This window comes from Cygnus atratus, chromosome 22 (assembly GCF_013377495.2).
Source record: "Cygnus atratus isolate AKBS03 ecotype Queensland, Australia chromosome 22, CAtr_DNAZoo_HiC_assembly, whole genome shotgun sequence".
NCBI lineage: Eukaryota > Metazoa > Chordata > Aves > Anseriformes > Anatidae > Cygnus > Cygnus atratus.
In genome coordinates, this window is record NC_066383.1 from 221,002 (window position 1) to 236,498 (window position 15,497).

A 15,497-nucleotide genomic window follows, 5' to 3' on the forward strand; every position below is an offset into this window, starting at 1 on the left:
CCCACTCCCTTCTGTAGATTTCCATATCACGCACTCCGGCCCCTGCCTCTCAGGTCACGGGGCAGAGTAAGGTATGTATTGCTCATTTGCTTTCTTCCTGGAGAGGACCTAATTGCCCCCACCCAGAGTAGCACCCAATCCATGCTCCCATGGCCTGTTTTCCTCTGGAAAGGAGCTTTGCCCTGGGAAAAGTCTGTTTAAACTCTTGGTGAGCATAGTGCTTTTCTGGGTGCTGCTGTTCTTGGGATGCTGGGATGGATTTGCTTTGACAAGGAGTCTAGTCATGGGGATGCTGCTCTGTGGTACCAGCATCGCAGGCTGCTCCTGTTGCTTCGCTGGGGTTCTGAGCATCCCAAAACCCAGAGCATCCCAAAGAGAAACCTCGTGCCTGGGTGCTGTCAAAGCCACTGGTGCCCCTGGCACCTTCTGCTTCGTATCCTCCAGCCAGTGGGGAACATTCAGGCGCCAGGATGCAGGTGGGTGACCCCATCCATCTCCACACAGTGCAGAGGAGCCACGGCCGAGCCCAACACTGCCAGACCCACTGATGGCACTAAGTGTTTTTCTCCTTTTCTTTGAAATCCAATTCACAGCCCAATTCCCACGCAAAACCTGCAGTATCTTCCTGTGAAAGCGATACTGTGAGTGCGATACTGTCCTGGACAGAGGTTGCACCATAACCCATCATTAATGCTTACTGCTTGCCACATGGGTGCTGGCTGACGGGATGCCAGGGTCATCGCAGCGTGGCCACCGCTGGGCACCCTCCTGCCACCTCTCCAATATTAACCCAGGCAGGAAGGGCAGGCGACCGAGCGCGCAGCCCTGCTTCCACGCTCTTCTCCCCAGGATTTCTGCTTCCGAGCATAACCCTGCACTGGTCAGGCATGCAACAAACCCACGACCCCAAACCATGGTCCGGAGGTGGCTCATCAGCTTGGGGCTGGTGCTATTTATTAACCATGATTTGCGTCATGGGGAAGATGCCGGAGACATATGGGGCACTGAGAGTGGTTTAATGGGGTGCCAGTGCCTGGAGGGGATTTGTTCCCCTCGGCTGCCCCTGGAGCTGGGCTGGGGATATCACCAGCCCCTTCCTTGCGCCCTGGGGATGGGGAGAGGAAAAGGGACCCCCATTTTCACCCCTCTGATGGGGTGCAGGGTCCCTGGCCAGGTGCAGGCTGTACTGGGGCTGAACTCAACGGGATTGAGGTTAAATAAAGCTATCAGTGCAGCATCCTCGTGATCTGCCCCTTCTATCACGCCAGCTGATGCTGAGCGGTTCCACTTGCACCCCCACTGCTGTCACTGGGACTCTGAGTGGGAGTCTGGAAATTCCTGCAAATAAACTCAAAGCCAGCCAAGGGCAGGGCTGTAGGGGCCAAAATCAGGCCAGGGAAAGCCTTGCCCCCACAGCCATTTGCAGCCACGTGCTTTCTGGGCAGGATGGAAAGGCAAGTGGAAAAGTTGAAACCAGCATTTTCTGCTGGAAAAATCGCATCCAGGGAAACTTTCCAGGTGCCTACCCACTGGGGAAAGACTCTGGCCCTAAAACAGCTCCTTGGGGAGCCAGTGGGGCAGCTCATCCTAAAAGGCTGCGAGTGATTCAGCTTCTGAGGGGTCGGGGCTTGGCTCCAGCAGCTTTCCTCGTCCCACGATGCCCAACTCGCTTCCCCCTCTTTCCAGCTGCTCCAGCTGCCTGCGGGGCTTGAAGCTGATTTTTTTTTTTTTCCTTTGTTGCCAGAAGTTGGGTGGGAGCAGCCGCTGCTTTTGGTATCGCCTCCTGCAGCTCCTTGTCATGGGCATCGCACCCATCCCGGCTGCTGCTTCCAAGTTGAGGCCCCATTGGACATGGGAAAGGGATCTGAAAACCCCAGTGCCTGGGGGCTGGCTCCTCTGCTGTGGACAGTGACTTTTCTTGGTTTTTTCCTTTGGCCTTTTTTGGTTGTCCTTTATTTAATTTTTTGTCCTTTTTGTGTCCTTTCCCCTCTTACTTTTTTTTTCCCCCTCTTCCATCCTTTTTATCCCATTTCATCCTTTTTTGTCCTTATTTCTCTTTCTTGCCCCCTTTTTTTAATCATTTTTTCTTTTTCTTGCCCTTTCTCTTTTTCCCTCTTTCATCCTTATTTTAGTCCTTTTTTTTTCCATTTTCCTTTCTGACCCTTGTCCTTTTTTTCCTTTCTCGCCCTTCTGGCCTTTCATCTTTCTCACCCTTTGTCCTTTATTTTTCTTTCTCGCCCTTTTGTTCTTTTTCCTTCCCTTTTTTTTTCTTCCCTTTTCGTCCTTTTTTTTTTTTCCCCTTTTTCCCCCCTCCCTTTCCCCCCCCAAGTCCTTTTTCCATTTCCCAGCCCTTCGGCCGCCCTGGGGCTGCCCCCTCGGGCCAGGCCACGGCGGCCGGCTCCTCGCCTCTCCTTCGCGATGCGCCCGCGGCTGCCGCAGGGCCCCGGGGGCACCCGGGGCAGGCCCGGGGCAGGCAGGGCAGGTCCGGGGGGGCGGCGCCGGGGCGGTGCCGGCCGGGGAGCGGCGGCCTCGGGGGCCGTAAAGCCTCGGGCGCGGGGCCGGGGCCGGGGCAGCTCCGCCGCCGCTCGCCATGAGGGCAGCGCTCGCCCCCGGCGTCCGCCTGCTGCGCGCCCTGCCCCGAGACAGCCGGTGAGCGATGGGGGCACCGGGGGCACCGGGGCCCGTCTCGCCTCGCCTCGCGCTGCCCGCGACACGTGCCGGGAGGGGGCCGGGGCCGGGGGGGGCTTGGCCGGGGGCAGGGGGAGCCGCCCCCCGGGGAGCCGCCGCCTCCGGGATGCTGACTTCGTTCCCGGCGTGGACGTGCTCAGCCCTCGCGGCCGTCCCGCCGGTGCCGCGCCGTGCCGCCCGGCCGCTGCGGAGCCTGGCCCCGGTTTGGTTTCGTGCCGGGAGCTGCCCCCGCCGCGGCCAGCTCTGCCGTCCCCCCCCCGCCCCCGCCTCGCTCAGCTGCGGGAGCCGGGACGTGCGCGGAAAGTTTCCCTTCCCCTTTTTCTGCGGCCACCGGCAGCGCCTCGATTGGCCTTGCAGTGCTGCCCTGCGATTTTTGTTCTATTTATGAGCAATGTTATTATTCAGCTGTTTATTATTTTTATTTTTGGGGGGTGGGAAACAGCGATTTCTCTGCGTTCCCAACCGCCGCCGGCCCCCCAGAGCAGCGCTGTCCCTGGGTGCGGGGCCGCTGGGTGCTTCTGATTCCTGCCGCCGGCGCTGGGAAGAAGTGAAACTGTGAGGAGGAGCAGCACCAGCAAAAGACCCCAAAAAAAAAGCTTTTAGTTGGTTGTTTTTGGTTTTTCCTCTGGGGCTGGAGCGAGCCATGACGCTCCTTGGGCTGGGATCTCCCAGCCGAACCGCTTGTTTCCCTTGGCTCTGCTTGGCGCAGCATCCTCCGGAGACCCCCCCGTCTCCGCGTTCACCTGCCCGCCGGCGCACAAGCCCCGTGTTTCCCCGTTTTCTTACATTTAATTGGAGCGAACAGGAGGGATCAAAACGGGCAGTTCCCCCCCCCCCCCCCCGCCCCGCTTCCCCCTTCTTTTTTCCATCTCAGCTTCAACAAACGCCGCCAGCAGCAATGTGAGTCAGCTGCTGCTTCCACCCATGCCCCCGCGTGACACCAGCAGCACTGCCTCACCCCACGGTGCTGGGGGGAGGCACCAGCCCCAACCCAGGCAGTCGCTGGCGATTAGCTGTAATCCCACTGTTATCTTTAATCCTGATGAAAATCCCGGGGACGGGCTCGGCCATGGGTCCAGGTGCTGCTCTACCCTGGGAAATACCTGTTCTGGAGCTGAGCCAGTTCAGCTCACCCATCCCACGTGAAAGCTCCCACCGTCCTTGTGTGGTTTGGGGGGCGGGGGTAGATTGAGGGGGAACTGAGCGGAAAGGACCCTGCTTTTCTTCTTTTCTGTGCATTTCAGAGGAAGACCCCCCCCAGGTCTCCAGTATGGGTTAAATAAGAGCAGCACGCATATGTCCAAAAACTGCATTCACCTGATAGGATTCATCCTGGCACCTTAGTGGTCCAGGTGGCTCTCATCCCCCTCATGTCATGTTTTCTCCAAAACGCATGAGACGTTTTTTTTTTGGAGGGGAGGCAAAGCTGGGTTTTGTCAGCTGGGACAGTGCTGGTGTCCCCTGTCCCCATCCCACCATCCCCAACCCCTCTGCTTGCTCTCTCCTGCAGCTACCGGGGGCTGACGCTGGTGCTGACCTTCCTCTGCTACACCAGCTACCACCTCTCCCGAAAACCCATCAGTATCGTCAAGGTGAGTGATGCAGCATACCCGCCCCCCCAAACCCAGCCATGGCGGGGCTGATCTCGCTCCACTTGCTCTGTGCCCCCCCTTGTAGAGCCAGCTGCATCCCAACTGCTCGGCGCTGGGCACAAACCCCCACAACGGCTCCAACAGCACCACGTGGTGCAGCTGGGCACCCTTTGGTAAGACTTGGCCTCCCTAATCCCCCAAATGCACCTGCATCTCACTGTGCTCCCCCCCCCATGCTGGCTCTGTCCCTGAAGCCAGGGGTTGTTTTGGTCATTACCGCGTTGGGCTGGGCGGGCAGGGGGGCAGGTGCTCATTAAGCTGGTGGCAATCAAGTGGTGTGCTCATGCCCAGTGCCCTGGGCCAAAGGGCAGGAGCAGTGCAGTGGATGTTGAAATCGGGACTGGACTGGGACCGTTCCCCTGCTCCCAGCCCTACTGTGAGAGCCCCGGGGAAGAGGATTTGGGGGTGAGGACAATGACAGGGACGTGCCTGAGCCCTAACATCGTCTCTTTTCCAGACCAGGATAACTACAAGGAGCTTTTTGGCGCACTGGACAATGCCTTCTTGGTGGCCTATGCCATCGGGATGTTTATCAGGTACCCAGGGGTCAGCTCAGCTCCTCTGACTCAGCCCAGTGCCCACCAGTTTGCACCAGTCTGCTTGGAAAGCTGTTTCCCATCGGGATGGAGGTGCGCAAAGAAGAAACCAGCTCTTCCCTCTCTCCACAGTGGCATTTTCGGAGAGCGGCTGCCCCTACGGTACTACCTGTCGGGGGGAATGGTGCTGAGCGGGCTCTTCACGGCGCTCTTTGGCCTTGGCTATTTCTGGGACATCCACGTCCTCTGGTACTTCATCATCGTGCAGGTGTGTCCCAGCCTTGTCCCACTTCAGGAGTGGGAAGCACCCAGGCATTTCCTCCCCGCTCAGCGTAGGCGCCGAAACTGCCGGCCCGGTTTGGTGAGCACCAGGCACGCCTGGCCACCACTCCCAAATCTGCTCCGGGAAGGATGCAAACGCCCCCAGGATTGTCCCACTGCCTCCTTTGGCCGCGGCACAGGAAGAAAAAAACACCCAAACCTGTGTGTTTGCTCTCTCCCTGCCAGGTCTGCAATGGGCTGGTGCAGACGACCGGCTGGCCGTCCGTCGTGGCTTGCGTTGGGAACTGGTTTGGGAAGGGAAAGTGAGTGTTTGTCCCTGTCCCTGTCCTCGCTTGCACCCGCTCGGCACTGCTGACCCACCGCCTTGTCCCCACCAGGAGGGGTTTGATCATGGGCATCTGGAATTCACACACCTCTGTGGGCAACATCCTGGGCTCACTCATCGCGGGCGTCTGGGTCTCCTCCGAATGGGGCTTGTCCTTCATCGTGCCCGGCATCATCATCGCTGCTGTGGGCGTCGCCTGCTTCTTCTTCCTCGTGGAGCGTGAGTGGTGGCAACGCGCGGACACCCAGCACAATGCCGAGATCAGTGGCACCGCAGTTTCTTTCTTTGTCTGTCTCCGAGGGTTTTGGTGACCCCAAATAGCGATTTCCCATTGGTGACGAGCAGGGATATATCCTTGCTTCAGCACTAAAAGTGGAGCAAGCACCACAGGGATGCTCAGCACCCTTTGGGGTCACAGCCTGGCAGCCTCGGTGCCATTCGCTCCTCATAGCCTGCCCAGCTCAGAAACATGTAGGAGGACCCCATGCTTTTTACCAGGCTGCTTTGCTGCCAGGGATGCGGGTACCTGGGGGTGCAGCCCAGCGCAGGCAAGCAGCTGGTGCAGGGCTGCTCCAGCGCTCCCAGGGATGCCCTTTTCTTCCGGCAGATCCTGAGGACGTCGGCTGCAGCCCACCTCTGCATCACGTGAGTCAAATCGCTTCCAGCCTGCCCTGTCCTGGGCTGGGGGGGTTGGTGGTTTACAGCAAACAGTGCCAGGGAAGTAGGCTCTCGCTGGCCACCAGCTCTGTCATCCAAGCTTGTAAACCCCTTGGTGTTATGTCAGAAATTCGAGCGATGTTTGACTGCCGGGGAGGATGCTCATTGCATTGGTGCAAGCGTCCTATGGGCCAGTTCTCGGCCTGAGCCGTTCACATCCCAGCAGCAAATCTTAAGGTTTCAGCCCTGTGCAGCGACCGGAGCTGCATCTGCTTGCTTTTAGGTGATGTCAGACGAGAAGGACCCTGAAGGGGTGACCTCTGATGATGGGCCACTGGGTGCCTCGGGCCACAGCAGCGCTGAGAGCTCGGAGAGCCCCAAAGAGCCGTCTGATGAGCCCGAAGCCATCAGCTTCCTTGGGGCGCTCCGGATCCCTGTGAGTCCCTTGCTCCATACCCTGGTGGCAAAAAAATTGGGGGAAAAAAAAGCTCTCCTGATGTCTTCTTCTCTCCTCCCAGGGCGTGGTGGAGTTCTCCCTTTGCCTGCTGTTTGCCAAGCTGGTGAGCTACACCTTCCTCTACTGGCTGCCCCTCTACATCGTGAATGTTGGTGAGGTTTGGGAGGTGCTGCAACAGAGCCAGGTGGAGGGAAGCCCTTCTCTGCACCCGGCCCCTCACCCAGCTCCTCTTCCTGCAGCGCATTTCGGTGCCAAGGAAGCCGGGGACCTGTCCACCCTCTTTGACGTCGGGGGCATTTTAGGTTTGTGGTATGGCTGGGCAGAGGAGGGTTGGAAGGGGATGGGCTGGGGACAGTCCTGCCTTGCCAGAGCACCGCAGCGAGGTCTATTCCCTGCCTGTAGCGCTCAGTGGGTACAAAACACCCCTGGCTTTAATTTTGTCACCCCAAGTGACCATTGCAACACCTTTCCCTGGGTCTCTCTTGCTCAGGCTTGCCTTTTCCTTAAATGAAAAATACATTTCGCAAGCATGGAGGAGAGCTGAGCTGAGTGCGGGGAAACCCTCGGCAGGGAGAAAGAGGCTGTTCATGGATAAAGCAAAGCTCTTCACTCTGATGTTCAGCTATTTAACGTTGGGGGATCTCACTCAGAAGATGGTACAAAAGAGCATCCTGACACAGCAACCCATTTGATTTTGGGCTAACCCAGTGTGAAGCTTTCCGCTGTTTTGCCCTTGGGACTGATGGCAATGACTCCTTTTTCACAGGAGGGATCTTCGCTGGGCTCATCTCCGACTACAGCGGTGGCAGGGCCACCACGTGCTGCGCGATGCTGGTGGTGGCTGCTCCCATGGTTTGTGTCATGTCGGGGACAAAGCCCGGCCACGAGGGCCCCAGGCAGCTCCTCTCCTCTGGCCCCATTGTGTCAGAGCCACTTTCCCCTTCCTGGCACTGGTCATGCATTTGGCTGGGATTGATCAGTGATTCCCGGGGTGCACATCCAGACCTGGGAGTTGTAGAGTCCTGAACAGCTGGAAAAACATCCTAAAGGGATCTTTTTCCTCCATCCTGCTATAACTGCGCTCTGTCTTAAAGCCCGGGCAATGCTGTGGCAAAGCCTTGGGGGCCAGCTGAGCCAGTCCAGCTTCTGTCGCTTTGCTTTGCACCCCAGAAGCCCGCAAACGCAGCTCCCATGCTGAGAACCAGAGCACCTGCACAGAGCTCACTTGGCTTCGCCTCTGCAAAACGCAGCTCATCAGCTGTAACCACAGCCCAGCTGGCTCGGGGCTGGGGGCCTGCTCCTTCCCACAGCCCCTCCAAAGCTGGCGTGTGCCAAAACACGGCGCAGCCGTGGGACACGATAGCACCAGTGGGGCAGGTCAGCAGCTGGCGAGCCATGCCAGGCCATGAATTGCAACAGCCCCTCTGTCTAGTGTTCCGTCTGGCAGGCAGACAGCGGGACACGGAGCCAGGCCTGCATCCCTCTGGCCCCACCCCAGCTGATGCTCGCCCCTTCCCACCCCATGTGGCAGGGGGCTGCAAGCTTGGCACGTGGCACAGCCATGATTCTGGTGCCCGTTGGGCTCCTGCCTTCTCCATCCCATGCCCTGGGTGCTGCTCCAGTGAAAACACTCAGGAAAGTGGCTGGGATATTCAGGAGGGGTTTGTCCTGTGTCTGTCTTCCAGCTGTTCCTGTACAACCGCATCGGACAGACCGGCATCGGCACGTCCATAGGTAGGAAGCTCCTTGGTGCAGTGGCTCCCATCACTGACAGGCAATGGGGCAAGAAGCTGAGGACCCTCCTGGCTTTATTTCTCCCCTGGAGATGGGATTTGGAGAAGGAGGTCCTGGATGGTTGTTTGCTACCATTTGGGGTACCGCTTTGCTACTTCACTGGGGAAAACATGATATAGCGAGCACCGTGTCCGTGCACAGACCAGGGACCACTGGGGACAATGCGCCCAGTGTCCTGGTGCTCCCTGCACGCAGACTGAGAGCATGCAAAGGCTCAACTTCTCTCCCTGTGCCCTGGCTCTCAGCCTGACCCTGGGGCTGTCTTGTTCCTCACAGCAATGCTGATTGTCTGCGGCGCCCTGGTGAATGGCCCCTACGCTCTCATCACAACAGCAGTGTCAGCAGACTTGGTGAGAGTCACAGGATTTTTGCATTTTTAGCTGTGTTCCCCAATGCTTCCGACTCACGGCAAGGAAGAGCAGGGCTGTCGTGCCATGTGATTTTTTTCCCATCAGTTCCTCACCTCCTCTGCCACATGACTCCACTCCTGTCCCCTTGCACATCCGTCAAGCACAAACCCAGTGGAAATATTTACTCGTAAATCATCTGGGAGTGCTGCAACACTGCTCGTGCCAGGAGTCAGCATTCAGTCATCCCGTCCAATGCTGGAAATTGCCAGCATGAACGGCACTTGATCTGCTTTTCGTCCTTATGCCTTGCTCCTCTCTCCCCACAGGGAACCCATGAGTCCCTCAAAGGAAACGCGAAAGCCTTGTCCACCGTCACAGCCATCATCGACGGCACAGGATCCGTGGGTCCGTGTGGCTGAGGGGTGCTGAGTGCCTGTTTCTCCGGGCACTGTGAGGGGATCCTTGTCCCCTCTTGCCCTTGTTGGGGGCATCCCCTAATGTGCCTTGTGCCCCCTGGCAGGTGCTGCGCTGGGCCCACTGCTGGCAGGGCTTATCTCCCCCACAGGCTGGAACAACGTCTTCTACATGCTGATTGCAGCTGATGTCCTGGCTTGCCTGGTAGGTCCTTCTGAGAAGGTGCTGCAGGGGTCCAGTGCAGGGTTCAGCCCCGCAAACAGGACTTTTCCCAAGGAAAAGCCTTAAAATGCATCTGCCAGTGATGGCACCTTACTTTTCCTCTTGCAGCTTCTTGCTCGCGTGGTGGTCAAAGAGGTACGCGGGTGGTGCGGCTGCATGGCAAGGAAGAGAGGGTACGTATGGCAGAGCCTGGCACCTGCACTGCTCCGGACAGATGTTTGCTACCCCTTGCTGTTGCTGCTGCACCTCCATGCGGGTGCCGTGCCCCAAACAATTCCCAGGGCCATGTCCCATTCCTGTGGGGACAAAAACATTGTGGGGGTATCATGGGGGAACTGCAGCCGGCCGTGTCTCACAAGGCGCTGAGCGCACCCTACTTGTGTCGTTGTAGCTCTAGCGTGCAGCTAACAGAGTCAGTGCTGGATGGGAAGTAGCTCGGTGTGAGTATCGCCAGCCGCCCCCCGCTTAAGCCCCCAGAATTAAATGCAAATGCGAGCCTGATTTGTCCTGATGTCTAGTTTGGCTCGGTGGGGTCACGAACAGCTGCTCTACTGATAGCTTTACAGCCAAGGAGGCAAAGAATCACACTGCAATGGCCAGGGAAGGGAGTGCGGGTGGGCATGCAGCAGGTCCCCATCTCCAGATGACTTGTGACACGTTAGCCCAGATGCCTGATTAGCAAAACATTGATTAATGCACTTGAAATGACCAATTGATAGGCCAGCATGCCCACCTATGCTAATGAGCTAGATTATGCAGATTCTGAGCCTGCTAATCAAATCTGTGGCCAAACCACTGTGGGGAGAGTGCACACAATCTCCAAATCAGCACCGGCCATCTGTAATTGCCACCAAAACCTGTTTGTGAGCACCAATAAGGAAGGGGCCCAGGCCCCGCGAATGTTCGGTCCTTTATGTCTTGTGTTTGCAGGTGAAAGAGCAATAGGCTGGGCCATGTGCTACGGTAAGTGTGGCCCAAATCTCCTGCTCCAGCCTCTGGTGGAGGGCTGTCAGGCTGGTGCCAAGGCTGGTCAGGGTGAGGCCAGTCCCAGCCATGCTGGAGCCATCCCTGCCTGCACCGCAGCCCTGCTGTTTCATGCTGCAGGAGCAGCCAGCTCGGCTTGCAGCAACTCTGCAATGCCTTCTGGCCTTTGGGGAGTGCGTTGCCTCCAGAGCAGCTTGCAGATGTGCAAATGCTGGGTGGTTTTTGGGCCACTTGCACTTTGGCTGGGGGCAAAATGGTGCCTGGATTCCCTCCTTGTGCCTGTTTCTCCTGGTGGTGCGGACGGGGCAGGGGTTCCCCGGCAGAGCTGCTTTTCCCTTCCCTCTCTCCTGGTGCCGCGGATGGTGGAGGATGCCCTGGTACCCGGCGAGCAAGGCCAGGCTGCACCATGCTCAGCCACTTGCTTCTCTCCCGCAGGTTCAAGCAGTTTTGATGTGCTCCCGCCAGCAGCCCTGTGCTGACAGAGGGAGGAGAAGCCGGGGCAGGCCGGCAGCGCGCCATCGCCACCACCACGCTGGCCCTGGGCCTGTGCCACCGCCATTTTGCCTCAGGGGGAGGAGCCAGCCAGCCGCTTTTCTGGGCCAACTCTGCGCCATCGGCCATTTTATCAATAAAGAGGTGTGAAGCCTGTGTTGCTGCTCCATGCCCTTTCCACCCCATGGCAAGGCTTGGCCAGGTCTGCCTGGAATCTGGGGTGGATCACATGTACCAGCGCTCGGTATTTCAGTATGTCGGACCAGGAGGATGGCGCACCAGCACCTAGAGCACCGCCTCACCGACAGCGCCTCTTATTCTTCATAAAGGGCATTCCTAGGTTGTTTGCTGAGCCCACATTAAGCTGGTTTTGCTCCTTGCTGCTCAACAATTCACAAAAACAACCACAACAAAAAAAAGCATTTTTCTCAATTCTGCCATTTAGCTGACAAAAAGGGACTGGTAGCCAGGCATCAGGCTCCGAAGGGTGGATCCCCTAGTGCACCGTGGCTGCTCTCCCTTGCTGCAGTGCAGGAGCCTGTCGGTCTTCGTTAGCCACCTCCTAATTAGAGGAGAAGTGCAACGGGCGCAGGCCTCTGTGTGGAGGCAGGTCCAGGAGGCCTCATCAGTGCTGCCTAATTAGCGCAGGGGCCAGCTGTGCTGCCAGCTGTGTGCTCGGGGGGGCTCCACCTTTGGTGCACGAGGGGCGATGGCAACCGGCGTCTGCCATGGGCTGATGTTTGCATGCAGCTGGTGGCTGAACTCCGGTCAACTTCACCTCCTCGGATCTCAACCCAAGGAGAAAACATCTGGGCCCGGTGTTCTTTTATTAAGTGCTGATTTCATCAGCAGAGGGGAAAAAAATGGATAAAAGACGAAAAAAGACCTGCAGGCCAGTTGGACTGGCTCCCCATAAATCCCCGGTGTGGGAAGCGGCAGCCGGACAGCCATGGCCATCGCTACACACTGGGCCCCGGGCAGCCGCACTCACTGCTGGGGCTCTGAATGTTCCCCCCCAGCGGAGAAAATGGGGAAGAAAAGTGCTGGGGCTCACAGAGAAAAGCGAAGATGCTGTCGAGCCGGGCCAAGAACAGTTGTTTCAGTACACATGGGACTACGCTTTTCCTTAACAGCCAGCCACATTGTGGAGGAGGACGGGGAGGCTCAAAATACAAGCTTTAAACAAGCAAAAATCCCACAAGCAATTCCACAAGCTCTGACATACACAGGGGGGCTATTGCAAAAGCAAGGTTTTTTTCCTTTCTTCCTTTTTTTTTTTTTTTCCCACCTCCTGCCCTTTCTTGCAGCAGCCTGTAGTTTTTCTGGGATGAATTTAAGTTGGGCTGCATCCCTCTCCAGCTGGGTTTGGAAAATTTGAGCAGCCTTGGCTGCGGCTCTGGCAGCGCTGCTGAGAGTGAGACGAGAGGGCGGACAGCCTGATGCAGTTTTCAACAGCATTCGTAGAAAACGGAGCCAAATGCCAAAAAATAAAACAGATTTCAAAGACCAAGGGGCGGGTGGGAAGCCAGGGGCATCCCCTGGGTTTGTCCTGGCCAAAGCCAATTTCAGCATCACAGCAAGGGCTGTGCAAGCCCACTGCCATCCTGCAGCTGGGAGGAAATACTGTGCTGCAAGTGAGCTCATTCAGAGCCTCCCCGCACCCCCCTTTCTGCTTTCGACCTGGGAAAAGCAGGATTTTATGGCATGAAGGCTCTCTGACGGCGACGTGCTTCAGGCACATGTGGGGAGCAGTCACCATGTGCCCTTCCACAGCTGTCCCCATCCCCGTGTGCTTTCTGTCCGTGCCGCCAGCGTCCTGTGGCGACGTGGAGAGGTGTGCCGGGATGGGGCCACGCGTGCTTCAGAGGGACACGGGCTGCAAAGGTGAGGAGGTGGCTTGGGCAAGGTCCGTAATTACCCATGCAAGGAGCAGCCAGCAGGCGCTGAAGGGCTTTTTAATTAGCAGCCAAAGGCAAAGAGGGATTCAGCAGCAGGAAGCTGAAGTCAGCAAAGTCAAGGTGGAAATAAGAGGCCAGTTTTTACCAGTGAGGGTAATTAAATGCTGGCAGAGCGCAGCACGAGGCATGAGGAATTGCCATCACTCAAGGACCTTAAATCAAGAAGAGCAGATTCTCCGGCAGACACTTGTGCTCCCTTTGGCCCTGCTCGCTGCCCAGCAAGGAGGGAGCAGCCACTCCGAGGATGCCCCTCGGCTCGCATGAGCCCACGGCAGCCAGCTGGGTACCAGCATCCCCATGGCAGAGCATCCCTGCTCATTTCTAATGAGCTGGGCAGACAATTCAGTGGAGGAAAGGGCTGTTTTCCCACCTGACCTGCAAGCAGCTTGGCAGCCCTCCTCTGTGCGCACAGAATCTAATGCAAACATCCTATTTGGCACGGAGGGAGGGCTTCTCTTGGTGGGATTTAGCATGATTCTCCTGGATGGGGCTGGCTCCTGGAACACGGAGCACCCAGTGTAATCAGCCTGCAAGAGGAAAGCCGGGAGCATTTGCTTGCGGTCATGGGAGAAAGCTGGGCTGGAGCAGGGCTTCTTGACTGTAACATCTTCCAGACTCCCAATATCTTTGCCAACGACTGAGAGGTTAGGATTTAAGCCAAAACCACCCTCCTGCTGCACTCTTAATTGCAAAATAAATAAATAAATAAATAAATAAATGAGGGTGCTAGACCGAGGTGGCCACGTTTTCAAGAAATTATCCTCCAGGAGCTGGAGGTTTGGGTGGGGAACAGCAGCAAAAGACAGCATTTGGGGCTGCTTGGAAAGCAGCTTCAGTTCATACCAATTCCTTGACGTGGTCCTTCCTTTCCCAAAAATAAACAGGAACTGTCTGGAAAGCCCTTGCGCGGGGGTAACAGAATTGTGTTGCTGCGCCCAGAATAAATAAATATGCAGAGGGCGCCCGTGCCGAGCTCACCCAGCCCGATCTCCCCCTCCGAAGGTGGCAAGGGGTGAGGATGGAGCTCAGAAAGCCTCATGGGGAAGCTCCCACCAGGAGGTGAGAGGGCATAGGATTGTTTCTCCAATTAGCACAGTTCTGGGGGAAAGCACAGAAATGGCCTCCACAAGTCAGGGCCACCTCGTGCCTCCTGTGCGCAGCTTTCTGGTCCCCCCAAAACACCCCCACAGGATGAGCCTTTCAACTAATTTTAGTTAAAATGGATGATTGAGGCGGGGTGGAAAGCAAATATCTTGCATTTATTTACGCCAAAACTCTAGGAAGCTTCACGCTTCTACTTTTAGGTTTTTTTTTTAGAGCTCCAGCTGCTTTTGCCACAGCTTCCCCCTTTGTCGGACTCGAAGCCTGGCAAGCACAGTTTGCCCCAGGGCTTTGCCAATCAGCCCTCTGCTCTCAGACAAGCGTGGGGAATAAAGGCACAGCAGGCAGGGAGCCGGGGCGAGCTGTGAGACTAACTTCATGTTCACAAATGTTATTAAGATGATGAATTAAATATGAATTTTGTTTCAGGTGTAACTTCAAACTCTCCAAGAGACTTGATGTGCTTGTGTTGCATAACTGCTTGGCATGTTCCTTAACATGATAGCTTGAATACTTTCGACATCATCCTCAGTATAAAAAGGGATCAAGTATTTACACAACTCAAAAAGTCAAAGCATTGAGCCCCCTCTCTCCTTTTTTGGTTGTAGGGGCACTTTCTGCAGGTGCAGTGTTGTCCCTGAGCTTGTTAGCTTCAGCTAATTAATCTTTCGTGTCCATGTAGCACTTTTTGACAGCAGGCAGGAGATGGCTGCAATGCGGTCAGTTCTTTTATTATTGTTGACCACCTTGAGTTCAAAACATAAAAAGGCAAAAAAAAATCAAAACGGGAAAAAAAAAAAAAAACAACAAACCAAATGGATAGGGAGCTACGTGTTTCTCACCTTCTGCACATGTCAGCCGTGAACATAGCATGGGGCTGTGTTTTGTGGCTTCAGCCCTGGGCAGGGAAACGTGAGCACTGGAGGCTCCTCGGCACTGTTGCTGGACACAAAAAGTGGTTCCCTCACCCCCCGCCAGCTACCAGCTTCAGCTGCAACACACAAGTGGGGTTTTTACGTTGCGGGATAGCAGAAGCTGGGAGCCTCTGGTTCCCACTGCAGGATGACAGCCAGGGCTTGGCAAAGATGCTATTATCAGCACGGACCCCCAAAAACAACAGGGGTTCTGGTGGGCTGGCAGGATTGCTGAGCAGGGGCAGGCGAGACCTGGCTTTCCTCTGCATCCTTGTGCAATTTCAATTTGCCCCATTTGGCATTATTTTGCATGTTGTTCCCGCCCTGTTTCAAAGCCTCGGGTTTTTGGTCAACCAGCAAAACCTTAGCTTGAATTTCACTCGACAGCTGTCATCCCCTTGCACCTGCCATTTCAGAAAGCAGGGATTACTCCCCTGTTTCAACTCCCTGGCCAAATGAAGCCAGATCGTTTGGCTCCTTCCTCGGGAAGCTGGAATGACGCAGGAATGGTGCCGACTGCAGGGACAGCAGAGGAGTACCCAGCCAAAGGGACCATCCCAAAATATCCACAACCGCACATGGACAAGCTAAGCTTCCCCAAAACCTTGGGAAAGGGCACTCTTTGGAGACACTGACACCAAAAGGCTGTGAAGCATGACATTCCTGTGAAA

The 15,497-nt window shown here is 56.5% G+C and overlaps 1 protein-coding gene across 2 annotated transcripts; it reads left to right on the plus strand.

Annotated features, from left to right (window-relative positions):
* Positions 1-2,500: 2,500 nt before the first annotated feature.
* Positions 2,501-11,009, plus strand: SLC37A2 (solute carrier family 37 member 2). Of its 2 annotated transcripts, XM_050715031.1 has the most exons (19): positions 2,561-2,649; positions 4,199-4,280; positions 4,366-4,453; positions 4,798-4,876; positions 5,009-5,144; positions 5,384-5,460; positions 5,536-5,702; positions 6,091-6,128; positions 6,424-6,576; positions 6,659-6,749; positions 6,837-6,899; positions 7,364-7,449; positions 8,283-8,331; positions 8,668-8,741; positions 9,068-9,146; positions 9,262-9,359; positions 9,486-9,550; positions 9,769-9,815; positions 10,797-11,009. In XM_050715031.1, exons 1-18 carry the CDS (start codon positions 2,591-2,593, stop codon positions 9,809-9,811), a joined length of 1,527 nt encoding a protein of 508 aa, XP_050570988.1. In that variant the 5' UTR covers positions 2,561-2,590; the 3' UTR covers positions 9,812-9,815; positions 10,797-11,009. The 2 variants fall into 2 exon arrangements, with proteins under 2 accessions (XP_035411593.1, XP_050570988.1); XM_035555700.1 differs by lacking the exon at positions 9,769-9,815 and having other exon boundaries at positions 2,501-2,649.
* Positions 11,010-15,497: the final 4,488 nt, after the last annotated feature.